The sequence below is a fragment of the Gossypium arboreum genome, chromosome 7 (assembly GCF_025698485.1).
Source record: "Gossypium arboreum isolate Shixiya-1 chromosome 7, ASM2569848v2, whole genome shotgun sequence".
Lineage (NCBI taxonomy): Eukaryota > Viridiplantae > Streptophyta > Magnoliopsida > Malvales > Malvaceae > Gossypium > Gossypium arboreum.
In genome coordinates, this window is record NC_069076.1 from 85,675,759 (window position 1) to 85,690,317 (window position 14,559).

The 14,559-nt window shown below is 32.9% G+C and overlaps 2 protein-coding genes across 2 annotated transcripts; both read left to right on the forward strand.

The window, feature by feature from the left end:
• The first annotated feature begins 3,182 nt into the window (after positions 1–3,182).
• LOC108477940 (uncharacterized) lies at positions 3,183–3,728 on the forward strand. Its single transcript, XM_017780405.1, has one exon. The coding sequence runs from the start codon at positions 3,183–3,185 to the stop codon at positions 3,726–3,728; it is 546 nt and encodes a 181-aa protein (XP_017635894.1).
• Positions 3,729–8,137: 4,409 nt separating this feature from the next.
• Positions 8,138–9,744, forward strand: LOC108470894 (uncharacterized). The gene is made up of 2 exons (XM_017772410.2): positions 8,138–9,158; positions 9,277–9,744. Exons 1-2 carry the CDS (start codon positions 8,777–8,779, stop codon positions 9,444–9,446), a joined length of 552 nt encoding a protein of 183 aa, XP_017627899.1. The 5' UTR covers positions 8,138–8,776; the 3' UTR covers positions 9,447–9,744.
• The last annotated feature ends 4,815 nt before the right edge of the window (positions 9,745–14,559 follow it).

Here is a 14,559-nt window from a genome sequence, read left to right on the forward strand (position 1 = left end):
GTAACAAAACGATAATGTAGTGACTAAAATGTAACATTTTAAACATAAGTGATTAAAATGTAATCTAAAGCAAACAAAAGTGACTATTTTTATAGTTTATCCTAAAATTAATATAAAATATAGCGAATGAAAAATTTGAAATAACTCACACATGACACATATATAAAGTGAGATAGAAACTCACACTTGTCACGCATAATAAAATTAAAACTTAAATATCAAAGATTTAAGGCCTATGCTCGCAATTAAACTCATGTATTTTATATTCATAACCTAATATGAGAAAGCCCTTGCTATTTGAATTTAAAGTAAACACAACAAAAAAGAGGTAAACATGAAAAATCCCAAGACGTATGAAAGGATTAAAATTTGGTTAAAACACGGAAAAGTGGAAATTTAAAAACAAGTAATACAAAAAGAAAAAACACATTGAAAATCCCGCAAGATTGAGGATAATGTTGTGGCATGCCATCATCCAATTTATAATCATAGAGGCGGGATATCTCTTCTAATATAATATTTGTTCTTTTCCACTTGTTCACGTCTGTATTTTTACCCTCTTTTTTGGTTGAAAAGTAAGAGCGATTAGATCTTCAAAAACATAAATATGAAATGTGCATAACTCTATTTCTCATCAAAATGTATATGGTTTATTGATTTATAGATATTTTATTTAATATTTACATTATTTTTTTATCCGTGCATAACAAATCTGAGATTTACAGTCGTTTCCTATGTATATTACATTAATTTATTCATTTAATATTTTACTGTGGTTAATCATTATTCTTTTATAATGTGAATATTGTCGATTGGTATTCTATTTAAAATCTAGGTGTAAATGGCAGAGTGAAATAAAATACGGGAGCATGCAAGGAGTAAAGACAAAGCCGAAGGAGTGGTGGGCTGATGCTGAGTCACTGCTTGCATTACATGTAAGGTTATCTATGATGATGAGTTGTGAGAAGCACCTGCACCAGTCAAACCTTTTTATGATCAAGTGGTCTGGTGCTTTCAGTCTTCTGTTGCAGGCTGAGGCCATTTAATATGTCACTTTCCCTGGCTGTTACTGAGAAATTTATATTTTATTATGCAAATCAGAATCTCGACCTACCTCTCAATCAACCATCTAGCCCCCCAAAAAGAAGACGAAATATTTTGAGGCTCTTTCTCAAATTTAATTTTGGTTGATTCAATTATAATTTAAAACCATAATATATAAAAATATTTGTTTATTCTATAATTAAAATTAACATTAAATGATAACGTAGATTAGATTGAATGGATTTAAATCGATAAAAATTCAATTTTAAAATGTTAGGATTCTCAATAAATATAATTCCAATTCTATATTATGAGATTTACTTTTTAAATACTAAAATTTTAGTTATTTTACCAAAATAACCCCAAAAATTTATTACTTATAAAAATGACTCAAATTAAAAAATAGTCACCTAAATAACCTGAAATAAATAGTAAAATGGAGTTGGGAGAACTTAATACCCGACACCACCTTGATTTTGGATCCAATCATTGCCTAATGAGTGTCAAGCTTAAAAAAAATTAATTTTTGAGGTTGGGGGACTTAATAGCCAACACCTGAGTATTTTTTTTCATATTGTACCATATTGCAATACATTTATACTAGTATTTTAAAAAAAATACTTTTGGTTGGGGGGATAAGTGGCCGACACCGCTTCACAATATTAAAAAAATAATTTTTTTGGGTGTCGGCCATCATTTTATTAGATTAAAAAAAGTTGGGTTGGGGGTACTAGATGGCCGGCATCAACTTTTTCAGATTAAAAAAATAATTATTTTGGGTGCTAGCACAATAATGGCTGGCACCCACCTTATCAAATAAAAAAAATTTAGGTTAGGGGAACTATATGGCCGGCATCGAAAAAAATTTAGGTTCTGGGACACTGATGGTCAACACCCTTTAAATATCTAGAGTTGTTTTGTCTACCATTTTAACTTTTTGTTTGCTTTATAAATTGAAAGCCATTACTAAGAATATCAATTTTGTTTGTTGAGGAGCAAGTAGAAATTGTTGAAAATGAGTTCCCAGATAATATTTGTTTATGTTTATTTTAATGGTGAAATGTTAAATACAGCTGAAGAAGGTCGTGTCTTTCAAAGTCGGTAGAAAATTGAAATGAGATTCAACAAATGTGTTTTGCTGACGAATTTGAAATAGAAGATTAGTACAAAGATAGCTACCCATTGTTGGAAGTGAATGTTGAGATTGTTTTACAAATTTCCAATTTCAACAGATCTGCTCAAGTTTTCAGAAATGGAGCTTGAAGATGATGATGATCTAGGGAAAATGATAGCAATTTATTGCCCCTTGATTTGGATAATCCCAACCGAAGCCTGTTCAAGTTGTAGTTCTAGTAAGTCAATGTTCTAGAATTGATTTTGATCTTAACGTTTGCTGGGAAGATCAGTCGGGTTGTGGAAGGTCATTGCAAACTCCCAAAATCCAAACTACGGTCGATGTTTTTATAACGTCCCAATCCCGAGCCATCGTCTAGAGATTCATCTAGAGGTGTTGGCCATCATAAAAGATGGTGATAAAGGGTCTGGTAATAAAAGTTCCGATAATGAAGGGTTTGATAGTGAAGATTTAAGTGACTCTGATTTGGATGACATCTCTAAAGACATAGACGATGAAGGCTTTATAGAGGGTGAAAATGTATATCCTCATTCGACCGAAAACACGAGATTCGGTGTAGTTATCCGTAATAATCCAGTGGCCTTTATAACTGATGTAGATCTTGATGCAGAGTTCTCCAAATATCTAGATATAGTGCCGGCTCACCTACTGGATGAAGAATCGAAAGTTGAAGAGTTGTTCGTAGGACAACAATTCGATAACAAGTAAAATGCTTACATGTAATAAAGCAATATAGCTTGAAGTTGAAGTTGTCTGTCAACTACAAAGTCAAGAAGTCAATGCAGTCTTTATATGTCGGAGAATGCTAGAAATCTTCAAGTGCCTGTAAGTGGTGTGTTTAAGCTACATTAACTCGATTTTGATGCGTACATGTCATTTGCCAATTTATGCTATTTTCTTGACAACATTCTATAGGCTGGCCATGTTAATGTTAATGATGGGGCTGAGACAAGTAAAATAGATAGAGGTTAGGCACGTGTATGTTGAGGGCATCCGAAAAGAAATGAAAGTTAATGCAAATAGGGCACAAAGCATGAACGCAAAATTGTATTCGTGCGACTTAGAGACTTTCCAGGATCAAGAGCACATTGGTCGTCGCTCAGGTCTTCCGCCTAGGTCATATGCAGTTGATTTACGAAATAGACAGTACGAGTACGAGTTGCTCCAGACTCTTCAATATCCGTATGTGCATGCTCATTCAGCGTATACGCGTGCAAATCTAGATATCAAACAACTCATAAATGAGGTTTACACGCTGCAATGCACATTGCATATCTGGGGCAATGAATTTCCAATAATGCTGGATGTCTCCAACTTGGAAGTTTCAGTGCTTGCTTTCGAGATGCTGTCGAACCATAGTCTCTATAGACATCCTAAAGGTCGACCACAGTCGACAAGGATTCAAAATGACATGGATGTCAGGGAGAAGTGCAAACCTAAACAATGCATAGTATGTCGAACATCCAACCACAACCGATCCACTTGCCCATATCATGTCTATGTTCCCGATCAATATTCTCCTAATGCTAGATTGGAAGATGACGAGTGATTTATTAATTTCTCATGATTCAATTAATGTATAAATTAAAGTATAGATAATTTCAATTAAAAATAAAAATTAAATACATAAAGTTTAACTTAATAATTAAAGTTTAAATTAAAAATTAAATGAATTTCTTAATTTTAATTACAAAATCAATTTAAAGATTAAAACCAGATTAAAGTATAGATAATTAATTGAAATAAACTTAATAATTAATTGAAAAGAAAAGGACAAAAAATTAGGAAAGGGATGGCTAGTGTTAGGCCTGTTACGTTAGGCCCAAGTTGGCCATTCGAAGCAGGTCTAAGGTGGCCATAAGACGGCTAGTGTCAGGTCCAGGCAAGCCTACTGTGTTAGGCCGTGCTTTTAATGGCCGGTGTCAGCCTAGTCAGTAGGGCCTCGGTCCTGTGGTGGCTGGCTTCAAGCATGCACCGACGTGACCCAACGAGCACGGGTGCTCTCAGGTATTTTTTTTTCTTCATAATTTTTTCCCTCATCCCAATGGTTCCCCCACTATAAAACCCCCCATTTGAACCCCAACCGTCCCACCAATGCAAGTTCCACCGCCGACCATTGCAAGTTCTACCATTGACCACCGTTCACTATCGCCTAACACCGTCGACTATTGCCGAACATCGTTAGCTACCGCCAGTCACCGAATTTTTTTCCCCATTTTTTTGGGTACTTATATGTTACTAACTAAAACATTTCCATCAAAATTAAAGATTTTTCAGTTATTTTTTAATTTTTAAAATCGTTAGTGATAATTTATTCGACTTTTACGCAGATATTGAAATGGCTGCTAAATCTCTTCTAAAGCATGTCAACCACATTACTAAATTTGTTCACAATATGGTAAATTATTCACTAATTGACCTTTAAACATAACTTACAATAATTTGTTTTTTTTAACGATAAATAAAACTTATTATTTTTACTATTTATACAGGAATGATATCAAGTTGTCAAATCACGACTCCATGATCCAGGATATTTTTTTGGATTGAAGGGTTTTGTTGTATTTGGATGTTGTGAGGTTTGGGGTAGCCGTGTACATTCAGATTACTGATCTACGGGTTGATTTAATATCAGCACTAGTTGAATGATGGTGCCTGGAGACATACACATTCCATCTCCTATGTGGGGAGGCAATAATCACACTGTAAAACGTAGCAGTCCAGCTAAGGCTGTCTATTAATGGAGATGGACATTATCTACACTACTAAAGCGTTTATTCTGCAGCTCATAGGTGGGATATTGATTTCGAACGTAAATCAAAATAAAGTCCACATAATGTACCTCCCCTTACTAGAAGACCTAGCCCAAGCTGGTAACTATAGTTGGGGCTCAGCAGTACTAGCGTACTTATACTGCGAGCTTTGTCGAGTGACAAAGCCATCTACTAGGACCATGAGTGGTTGTTGCCTTCTACTGCAGTTGTGGGCCTTATACCAGATGCCAATTCTGGGAGATGTGAACCACTAATCGTTGTCCTGCCCACTCATAAATAGGTGATTTATCATTCGACTATACCTTTTGTTTATTAATTTTATAGTATAGTACTTTTTGCATGAAACAAAATAAAAATTGAATATATTCATGTGTATTTCAGATGGGCAATAGTATCAGAAATTGGACGATCATACACTGTGCCCGTGTACTTCCAAATGATAGAGACTCACTTTAGGGATTAAGTAAAATACGCTTCCGAGTTTTTTTCTCCAAATATAATATTTTCAAAAAAAAATTAAACTTAGTTAAAAATGCATGCTCTATACTGTGCAGTTTATATGGATACCGTATTCGGACAAAAAATTTACGCCACTCATACCATCATGGGTTCACGACTAGCAAGTACTGTTCGTGACAAATGTCCCATTGATTAATTTTTTATATGGTCGAGTGCCATGCCTCGGATCGGGTTTTGAGACAGTTCGGTTGCATGCAGTCTATCCCAAACCCTCCATATGATTTCAAAGAAATACACGAGATGGACAAAAGGGGGAGGGACCATATAAATTGGGTAAACCAACATGCTCTGTACATCATTCTTTAGAACGCCCGACATGAGAAGCGACCTCCTTTGTTTTTCTCGGAGACAAGGTTCATTCATTCGCTCGAGTACGTAACATGGTATGTAGAAAACGGATTTCCCTACATATACCAGGGTCGATACATGATGATCCCAAAGCACGCGAAATTAGAATTTACTTGATGGCGTAGGACTGAGATACGACCACGTCGTAATCGAGTTCCACCATTCGGGAACACAGAATCTATCTCAAACCCCAATCCTGAGCCTGAATATGAATTATCTGAGGAAACCTCGAAAACCCCCCATTCGAATCCTCCTTTGTTCGATGACATATTTGGCGACGACCCTGAGCCTTAACACTCAGCACACTCCGGATCTTCCTCATACCACCAGGTGCTCCATCGACAAGCACCTATACCTAACATTGAGGATATTTTTGGCTCGACACCTCCAGTCTTGCACCCCTTCACCCTTGATGATGAGGTATACAATTATGCAACTTCTTTAAGTACACCGGGAGGGACACTGAAGGCCGCCCTAAGCAATTATCAAATGTCTCCTTAAGGTACACGCCATCGCCAATGGAGGTAGCCCGATCGTTATACACCGGCCACCGGGACGTCGCTTGGATCTAGACAGTTTTGATTTTTTTGTAAATATTAACTTTGTAATTATTCTTCCAATATGAAATTTTTTTAAATTTTTAACTTAATTATTTCTAGGCATAAATGAGTACAAAAGATTAAGTAAAAAATAATACTTGAAAAAATAATAAGACCCCAAAAAATTATATATACAAAAAAATACGAATATCCTAGAAAACTAATATACAAAAATATTTAATTGACTAACAAATAATACCGACTAATTTTTATTTACATATACAAAATTAATACGAACATTTTAAAAATTTGATATATGAAAATATAAAATTTGATCGGTAAATAATACGACTAAAATATTTTTACGGATCCAAAAATAATACAAACATTTTACAAAATTGATATATGAAAATATAAATTTTGAGCAATAAATAAAACAGACTAAAATTGATTTATGGATACCAAAATAATACAAATATTTTGAATAGTAGTTTCTCTATAGTTAGTCGTCTTCTGCTTGAATCATGTCTACGTTGCATTTAGTAAATTCGACCATGTTAGCCCGCAGCATTCTTTATCCGTAACCGGTTTACACAGCTCGCCATCTAGGATGGAGGAAGTCATCCAACCTTTGATGGCATAGCCTTTACGGTTCATGTGACAACATATAATTCAACTCCGTTAAAACATAACAGTATATAATTCAACCTCGAAATTCTGTTGTCCACTCCCACACACTCCCATCTGCAATCCACTACATCACACCTATTTGATGATACACTCTCAAATACGGTATCCCCATTTGATGGTATATACACAAACACTCCCATTTGAAGATAATCTTAACAATTTTTTCCCATCTAGTTACAATACCACAACCAAATAGCTTCCATATATAGAGACTTAGGAGGGTTTCAGCCATCAGTGTTCCAACAACCAAATTTTTTTTCAAATTTGGTATTGGGGTGCCAGCCATCAGTGGCCAAACACTCGAAATTTTTTTCAGTCTCCAAAAAAACTAATGCCAGCCATCTAGTACCCCCAACCCAAAATATTTTTTTATCTGATAAAGTGGGTGCCAGCTATCAGTGTGCCGGCACCCAAAAAAATTATTTTTTTTAATATTATAAAGTGGTGCTGGCCACTTATCCCCCAAACAATTTTTTTTTCAAATACCGGTATAAATGTATACCAATGTGATATTGCATAAAAAAAAATATTCAAGTGTCGGCAATTAAATCCACCAATCCCAAAAATTAAGTTTTTTAAATCTGACACAATTATCAGACAATAATTGAGTCCAAAATCAAGGTGGTGCCGACAATTAATTCCCTAATATTATTCTACTATTCATTTTAAATAATTTGAATGATTGTTTCCTGTATACTTTTTAATATGTTAGGATTCTCAATAAATATAATTTGAATTCTATATTATGAAATTTACTTTTAAATACTATAATTTTATTTAAGATAAATAAGACAAAAAATAATTGCAAACAGACGCCAATATATATATTTTTTTGAAAATAAAAAATTGCTAGTTCCGGACAATCTTTTGCCATGTGCCATAAGCTCACTGGATCTTACCTTTTTACTGCTATGCTAAGCGATTCCAAGCAGTAATAGTTTAGGCCAATGATACTTCCACGTAATATCTAATAACCTTCAATAATTCGCACGTGCACATCATGTCATTTGTGAGTAGTCCCAATTTCCAAACGAGTAAACCAACAGCCGCCTTAAAGCAAACGATATTGTTACCCGACATCCTAAACACCCATGCGAGTCTCGGAGCCACAAAGGCCATAGAATCCCTCCACGTGTACGCTGTAGTCACCGAAAGAACCTACACCAGCGCACTTTAGCACGATGCAGTTTACCACTTAACCCTCAAGGCTCAAGCAGAGCCATACAAATGTCGTATCAGCGGGCAATTGCCGGTCACCACTTGATTTTATCAGTTACTACGCGGAAGACGGAATTTCCCATCAACCGGACGTAGCAGGTAACCCAACAAAAATCAGAGATTCATAGCCGTTTCTCACTCTTTTTCTTCGCTTTCCTTCCCATATAAATTGGCTACCAGAGGTTGAGGCCACTTTGTGTCCTATCCGCTTCTTATTAGCTTCTCTTTTTGCCCCCTTGCCTTCTCTGTTTATTTACGGATATAGCATTCAGGGTATGATAGCTTTTAGTGACCGGAAACCCGAGAGCCACCGCACCGCTCCAGCTCTCGGTTTCCCTCGCGTTAGGTTCTTCCGTTTCCGGCGCTTGAGGTAATAGTTGACTCTGCTCCACCCGTATTCCCAACAAGAAAAAAAAAACACGGAGAAGAGAAGTTCATTAATTTATTACTTTTTTATTTTCTTCTTTATATTTCTCGTTTGAATTATTGTATAATACAACACTTGGAAGATGTCGAATTCCAAAAATAATCGTAAGGAGCAGGAGAAGAACCGGAAGGGTAAGTTATCTGAAAAGGCATCGTCGTTTCACGGGAAAATCCCGACGGTGGCTCCCTCGGATCTGAGGCGGCTGAAGACGCTGCCCGACCTATTCTCAGAGAGGACTATTTCCGTCTTACCGGATGCGAGGCCGAAGTTGACGAAGCTGCTGTTTAACGTGACCATTCAAGGGAGTCTCGGAGCTGTACAAGTAGTGCTGTCGCCGGAAAACACTGTCGGTGACTTAATAACCGCCGCCGTTCGTCAGTATTCGAAGGAAGGTCGCCGTCCGATCTTACCGTCAACGGACGCCTCGCTGTTGGACCTCCATTATTCTCAATTTAGCTTAGAGAGTAAGACAAAACCTTCTGATAAAGAATAACTAGCCGTTCAATCAGTGATGTTTATCTTTTTGAGTACTCGTGTACATTTGAGATGGATTCCTAATATTTTTTGTGTGGTGGGGCGCAGGTTTAGAAAGGGGAGAGAAGCTGATGGCGTTGGGATCGCGAAATTTCTTCTTGTGCACCAAAAAGGCGGCGTCGAAGGACGGTGACAACGCAACGTCATCGTGCTCCAAAGAAGCGGAGAAGGTTACAAAGAGCGTAATAATACCTTGGCTCAAATTCATGAATTTCTAGTTAAAATAAAAATGTAATTTTTTTGTTGCTTTCCATCATTTTCGAATTTGATTTTTGTAAAATTATAATAATTAAGATAGTTGTGTATTTAGAATATGAACAAGATATACGTGCGAATTTGGGGTAAATTTGCATGTTGAATGATGTTTATTTTGTTTAAATTAGTTAATGGAATATCTGTATAGTTTTTTCTAGACTGGATCTGGAATATTTCATTCCTCATTTCCTTAATTTGTTGATACAATGTAGCATCATAATTATTTTGGATTAAATTGAGAAAATTTAAATTCTAGAAGAATTCAAAGCAATATTTCCTAATTTAATTGTCTTTGAGATGGTTCCTTTTCTGTTCACTTTAGTAAACCAGTATGCCGACGTATGCAGCTTCCAACAAGTAAAGTGAGTCCCCTCTATTGAAATACAATTTAAACCCATGTCGAGGTAGCAGTAGAGAAGGTAATAAAAGCAGTGGGTGAGAGTCTTAAGGTTGATGAATTGTCGATAAGGGTTGGAGGCTTTGGCGGCTACTCAAAATAAACTTGGAAACTATTTCATGTTCCAACTTCCACCTTTCAACTACGTTCTAACTTCCATCTTTCAACTAGGTGTCATCTGTACTATTAAGAAAAAATAAATGACTAAATAAAATCATAAGTTATTATGAAAAAAAAAATCATCTATATTATTCTTTAAGTATCTCAATGAATTTGTGTCATCAATCAGTTAAATTTCAACTCAATTGAAAAATAATTAAAAATCGTAAATAAATTCTATTATTATAAAAATACTTCTTTTTTCTTTTTATATTTTTATGTAAAATCAATCAAATCTACCTATAATGAAATTTAAACCTAACATCATAGCATTTAAGTACTTCAATTTTACTATCTCAACCAAATCTTCATTTAATTTTAACTAAACTTTTAATATATATTTTTTACCTAATTTTTAACCCACATTGTGTGTATACTATAATCTAATATCTTTTATGTCTCCAATCTATAATATATATAAAAGCACATGTTTGAAATTTTTTTTGAACTGACGAGAATACTTTTTATTTTCTGTCATAACACTAAATTCACATTTAAAATGTAACACCCTTGACCCCGACCTAAGAGTTTCAGCTAAGTCAAAGGCGTTACATTTGATGACCGAATTGATCATGTAAAGCCATTCTTTTGTTTTAAGATGGATTATATGAAAATCGTTCTTCTGTTTTAAAGGAAAACATCCATTAATTAAATCGGCTTACTTAGTAATTCAATTGCAATATTATTAGTGTAACATTTTGAAAATGGTTAAAAGTTAACAAAAAAAAAACTTTTCAAAACTTAAAGTATTTGTGAAGAAGTGAAAATCATTATTAAGAATGATAGTTTTCTAAACCAAATAGCATGCGATTATCATAGTATTAACTAAGTATCATACTTTAAAATTAAAAAGCTAAACAAACCCAAAACCTTAAAAATCAATAAATTAATAATTACACCTCGAAAATAAATGATAAAGTAAAAATTTAATGGGAACTTTTAAATATAAAGGAAAATGAGTTGCTAATCCGTGGTTCCTCCAATGCCATTTCGGTCCTAATTCTCTGCGTTACCTGAGAGGTAAAGAAAAGAGGGGTGAGCTTGTGACAGCTTAGCATGAGTCTAATTTTTAAACCATTATATATAAACATACAAATAGTAAATCATTCAATTTATGGCATAATAACAAATTAAGCATATCATAAAAAGCATTCGGTAAATCCATACATGTACAGATTATACTCATGATGCAATGTAATTATAATTTTAAATTTCTCTCCCATCCATCCTATTCGCCCTTGAGCATTGCTCGACACTCCAAAACACATATCAATAACTAACCATCTTGGATTTCCCGGTGAAGATGGGCGTTCACTTATCATGACAATAACTTTTACTACAATAACTTCCATCTCGGTTGCCTCATTTTGATGGCTTTTTAAACTATCATCGTGGTTTATTTGGTTTTGATGACATTGCCACCTAATTCGTGCACTACTGACTTTCGGTGTGGACTTAATTTGCTACTTTCTCCTACGAAACTCCTCCGTCCTCCATACCTAATTTCATGTATTATGTATACTTAGCATGTTATGCTATTTATCATCAATTGATGCTACATTCAATATTTCATATTATCATTTAATAGCATGTATTCATGCACTTGTTCACATCAGTTTCACATATACAACTAATTTATATGGATTAAAACAATTTCACATATAAAGTATCTTCATATGTATTCAACAAGCCTAGTTCTGCTATCACATACATTCAGGTTCACAGCACATGTTGGGTTCACACATACAGGGTTCGCACATCTAGGGTTTGCACATACAGGGTTCGCACAATTAAATACACGAGATTCACATATTACTACTTGTAGGGTTCGCATAAATACATATATAGGGCTCGCATGATAAACATATAGGGTTCACATATTACAATATGTAGGGTTCGCATATTACAATATGTAGTGTTCGCATATACATATGTAGGGTTTGCATAATTAACATATAGGGTTCGCAAGATATTCATATGGGGTTCGTATAAATATACAAAGGGATTGCATATTGATTCTTATAAGGTTTTGCATATGGGTTCGCAATAGGGTTCGCACATATTAGCTACAATTCACCTAGTGGAGCTCACATATATAACAATTTACATAATGGCTCGTACTTAAGGTTCTCCTTCATAGAGGTTCGCACATGTAGGGGGTTCGCATACAGGGGTTCGCATACAGGGTGTTCGCATACAAGGGCTCGCATACAAGGGCTTGCCTATAGGGGTTCGCATGAGGGTTCACCTATAAGAGGTTTGCATACAGAGCTCGCCTATAGAATGTTCGCATGTAAGGGGTTCGTGTATAGACTTCCTACTTTCTAACAATTCAATTAATTATACATAATGATTTAGGTTTAGATCCCACACCTGATTTGAAAACACTAAAACCTTAATTTGGATGAGGAGATTGATGATCTACTGGGAGGAGAGGGATGATTTAGAAAATCTTTGAAATCCTTGGTTGAAAATTGATTCGGCAGTAGAGGAGAAAAAAAAGAACTTTGGGAGTTTGTCTTGAAAATTTTGCTAGATAAATAATCTAGGGTTTGAAAAGATTTTATATTTATAAAACTATTTTTTCCAAGTTGAAATAGTTTTAGGAATTCATTTGGGATTGGGATTGATTTAAATTAAGGATTAAATTAAAAAAATAGTTTTTGGGCTGGGCTAGTCTGGAAATTCGGCACTTTTATGGGGAAAAAAGTAAGAAAATAAAATATTTTGACTGAAAGGTGCACAAGAGGTTTTGAACTTAGAACATAAGGGAAAACTAGGGCTTTACTATTGAACTAGTAGACTCATTCTTATTAATTTTTTTTATTACAAATAATTTTTAAGGCTCTCTAGTTCTCTTACTCTATGCTTAAAAAAAAATTCTAAATTTTATCCCTATTTCTTTTAGCCCTACTTTTAGGATGTGACATAAAAATAATCATAATATTTAATTTAGAATTATTAGTTAAAAATGTTGTGCTAATTGTAAAATAATGTTATTACTTGAACAAAACTTTAAGCATAAACTATAAAATAAGTTGTGATAATTATATTTATAAATCACAATTATTAGTTTAAAAATTTTAATATAACAAAAGTTATTCTAATTTTATTTTTAGAAAGTTGTGGTAATTTTATTGATGTAAAATAGAGTTATTACTTGAAAAAAATCTAAATATCTTAATTATCACTTAATAATATTAGTGTTAATTATATGAATTTGTTATTATTTTGAATAGTGTTACGTTGCATTAATTACATAAAGTAAAACTATATTGTATGCTGAATATGTTAAAATGCTTTAACTATTACTTGTAAATTTTCTGTTATAATATTTGAATTAAAAAGTTAATCTATTTTAATTATGTTCAATTTCTTATTTTACATTAATTACTATAATTAAAAATAAAATATTTAAAAACTAATTAAATATTAAATGCATGTGATATTAAAAGTTAATTTTTAATAGTACTATTTAACTTTTTTATTATTTTTTATACAATGCCTATAATTACTTACAGTCCTCCTCGACCCATAAATAGGAGGGTAATACACTCCAGCACATTCAAACTCACGTCCTTCCGCATTAGCAACAATACCTATGCCAATTGAGTTTTTACTTTTTTTATTCTAAATATCTTCATTATTATAAAAGAATATTTTCACTCGTTTACTTTTCTTTTATCCTTACAAATAAATAATCATTGAAAATCACCATCTATCTATTTTTTTAATTTTAATTATTTTTAAATATAATATATTTAATAAATTTATTATTTTAAATTATTATTATTTTTCACTAATAAAGTGGGTGCAATAGAAATTTTGTAGTGTTATTGAATTCTTAAACTGATTCACAAGTTATGACTTGTTGGTCTGTATATTTTAAAAGTTTCTGAATTGAATATTTATTATACAAAGAAAAATATAAATAAATCTTTAGTTAAGTTTGATGTCACGAGCCTAGTGATATCAACTCAAACTGGAAAATAATTAAATTTTTTATAAATTAATAAATTGTATTGTATAAGAATTTTTTACTTTTAAATCTTTTATATTAGAAAATAACTAGAAGACCAATTTTATAGGCATAATAATTTTTTGGCCCTTCAACTTTATAAAAAAAAGTTATTTTAGTCCTCCATTTAATTTTTTATCTGTTTAATCCTTAAATTTGTTTTTTTGTCAAATCACCCAAAATGAATGAAAAAGTTAATGTTTGTTAATTTTGTTGATGTGTCATTTTTTTATAAATTAATTAATTATATTTTCTTTTAATATATTTCATAAATCAAAATAAATATAAATATTCTATTAATTAATATATTTATTATTTTTAACATATAAATTTAATAATTTGCAATTACTATTTAACATAAATATTATATTAATTCATAATATTTTATTTAATATAAATATAATTTCAATAATGTTATTATTTCAACTTATAATATAAATATTCAAAAATAATAATTTCAAGAATTCCTAATTTGTATTCAAAATATATACATCTTTCTATG

Bases quoted from the DNA above. Each gene is read 5' to 3' on its own strand.
- LOC108477940 (XM_017780405.1), top strand. From the start codon at position 3,183: ATGAAAGTTAATGCAAATAGGGCACAAAGCATGAACGCAAAATTGTAT.
- LOC108470894 (XM_017772410.2), top strand. From the start codon at position 8,777: ATGTCGAATTCCAAAAATAATCGTAAGGAGCAGGAGAAGAACCGGAAG. The intron at 9,159-9,276 runs GTAAGACAAAAC...GGTGGGGCGCAG, and splicing joins TTCTCAATTTAGCTTAGAGA to GTTTAGAAAGGGGAGAGAAG.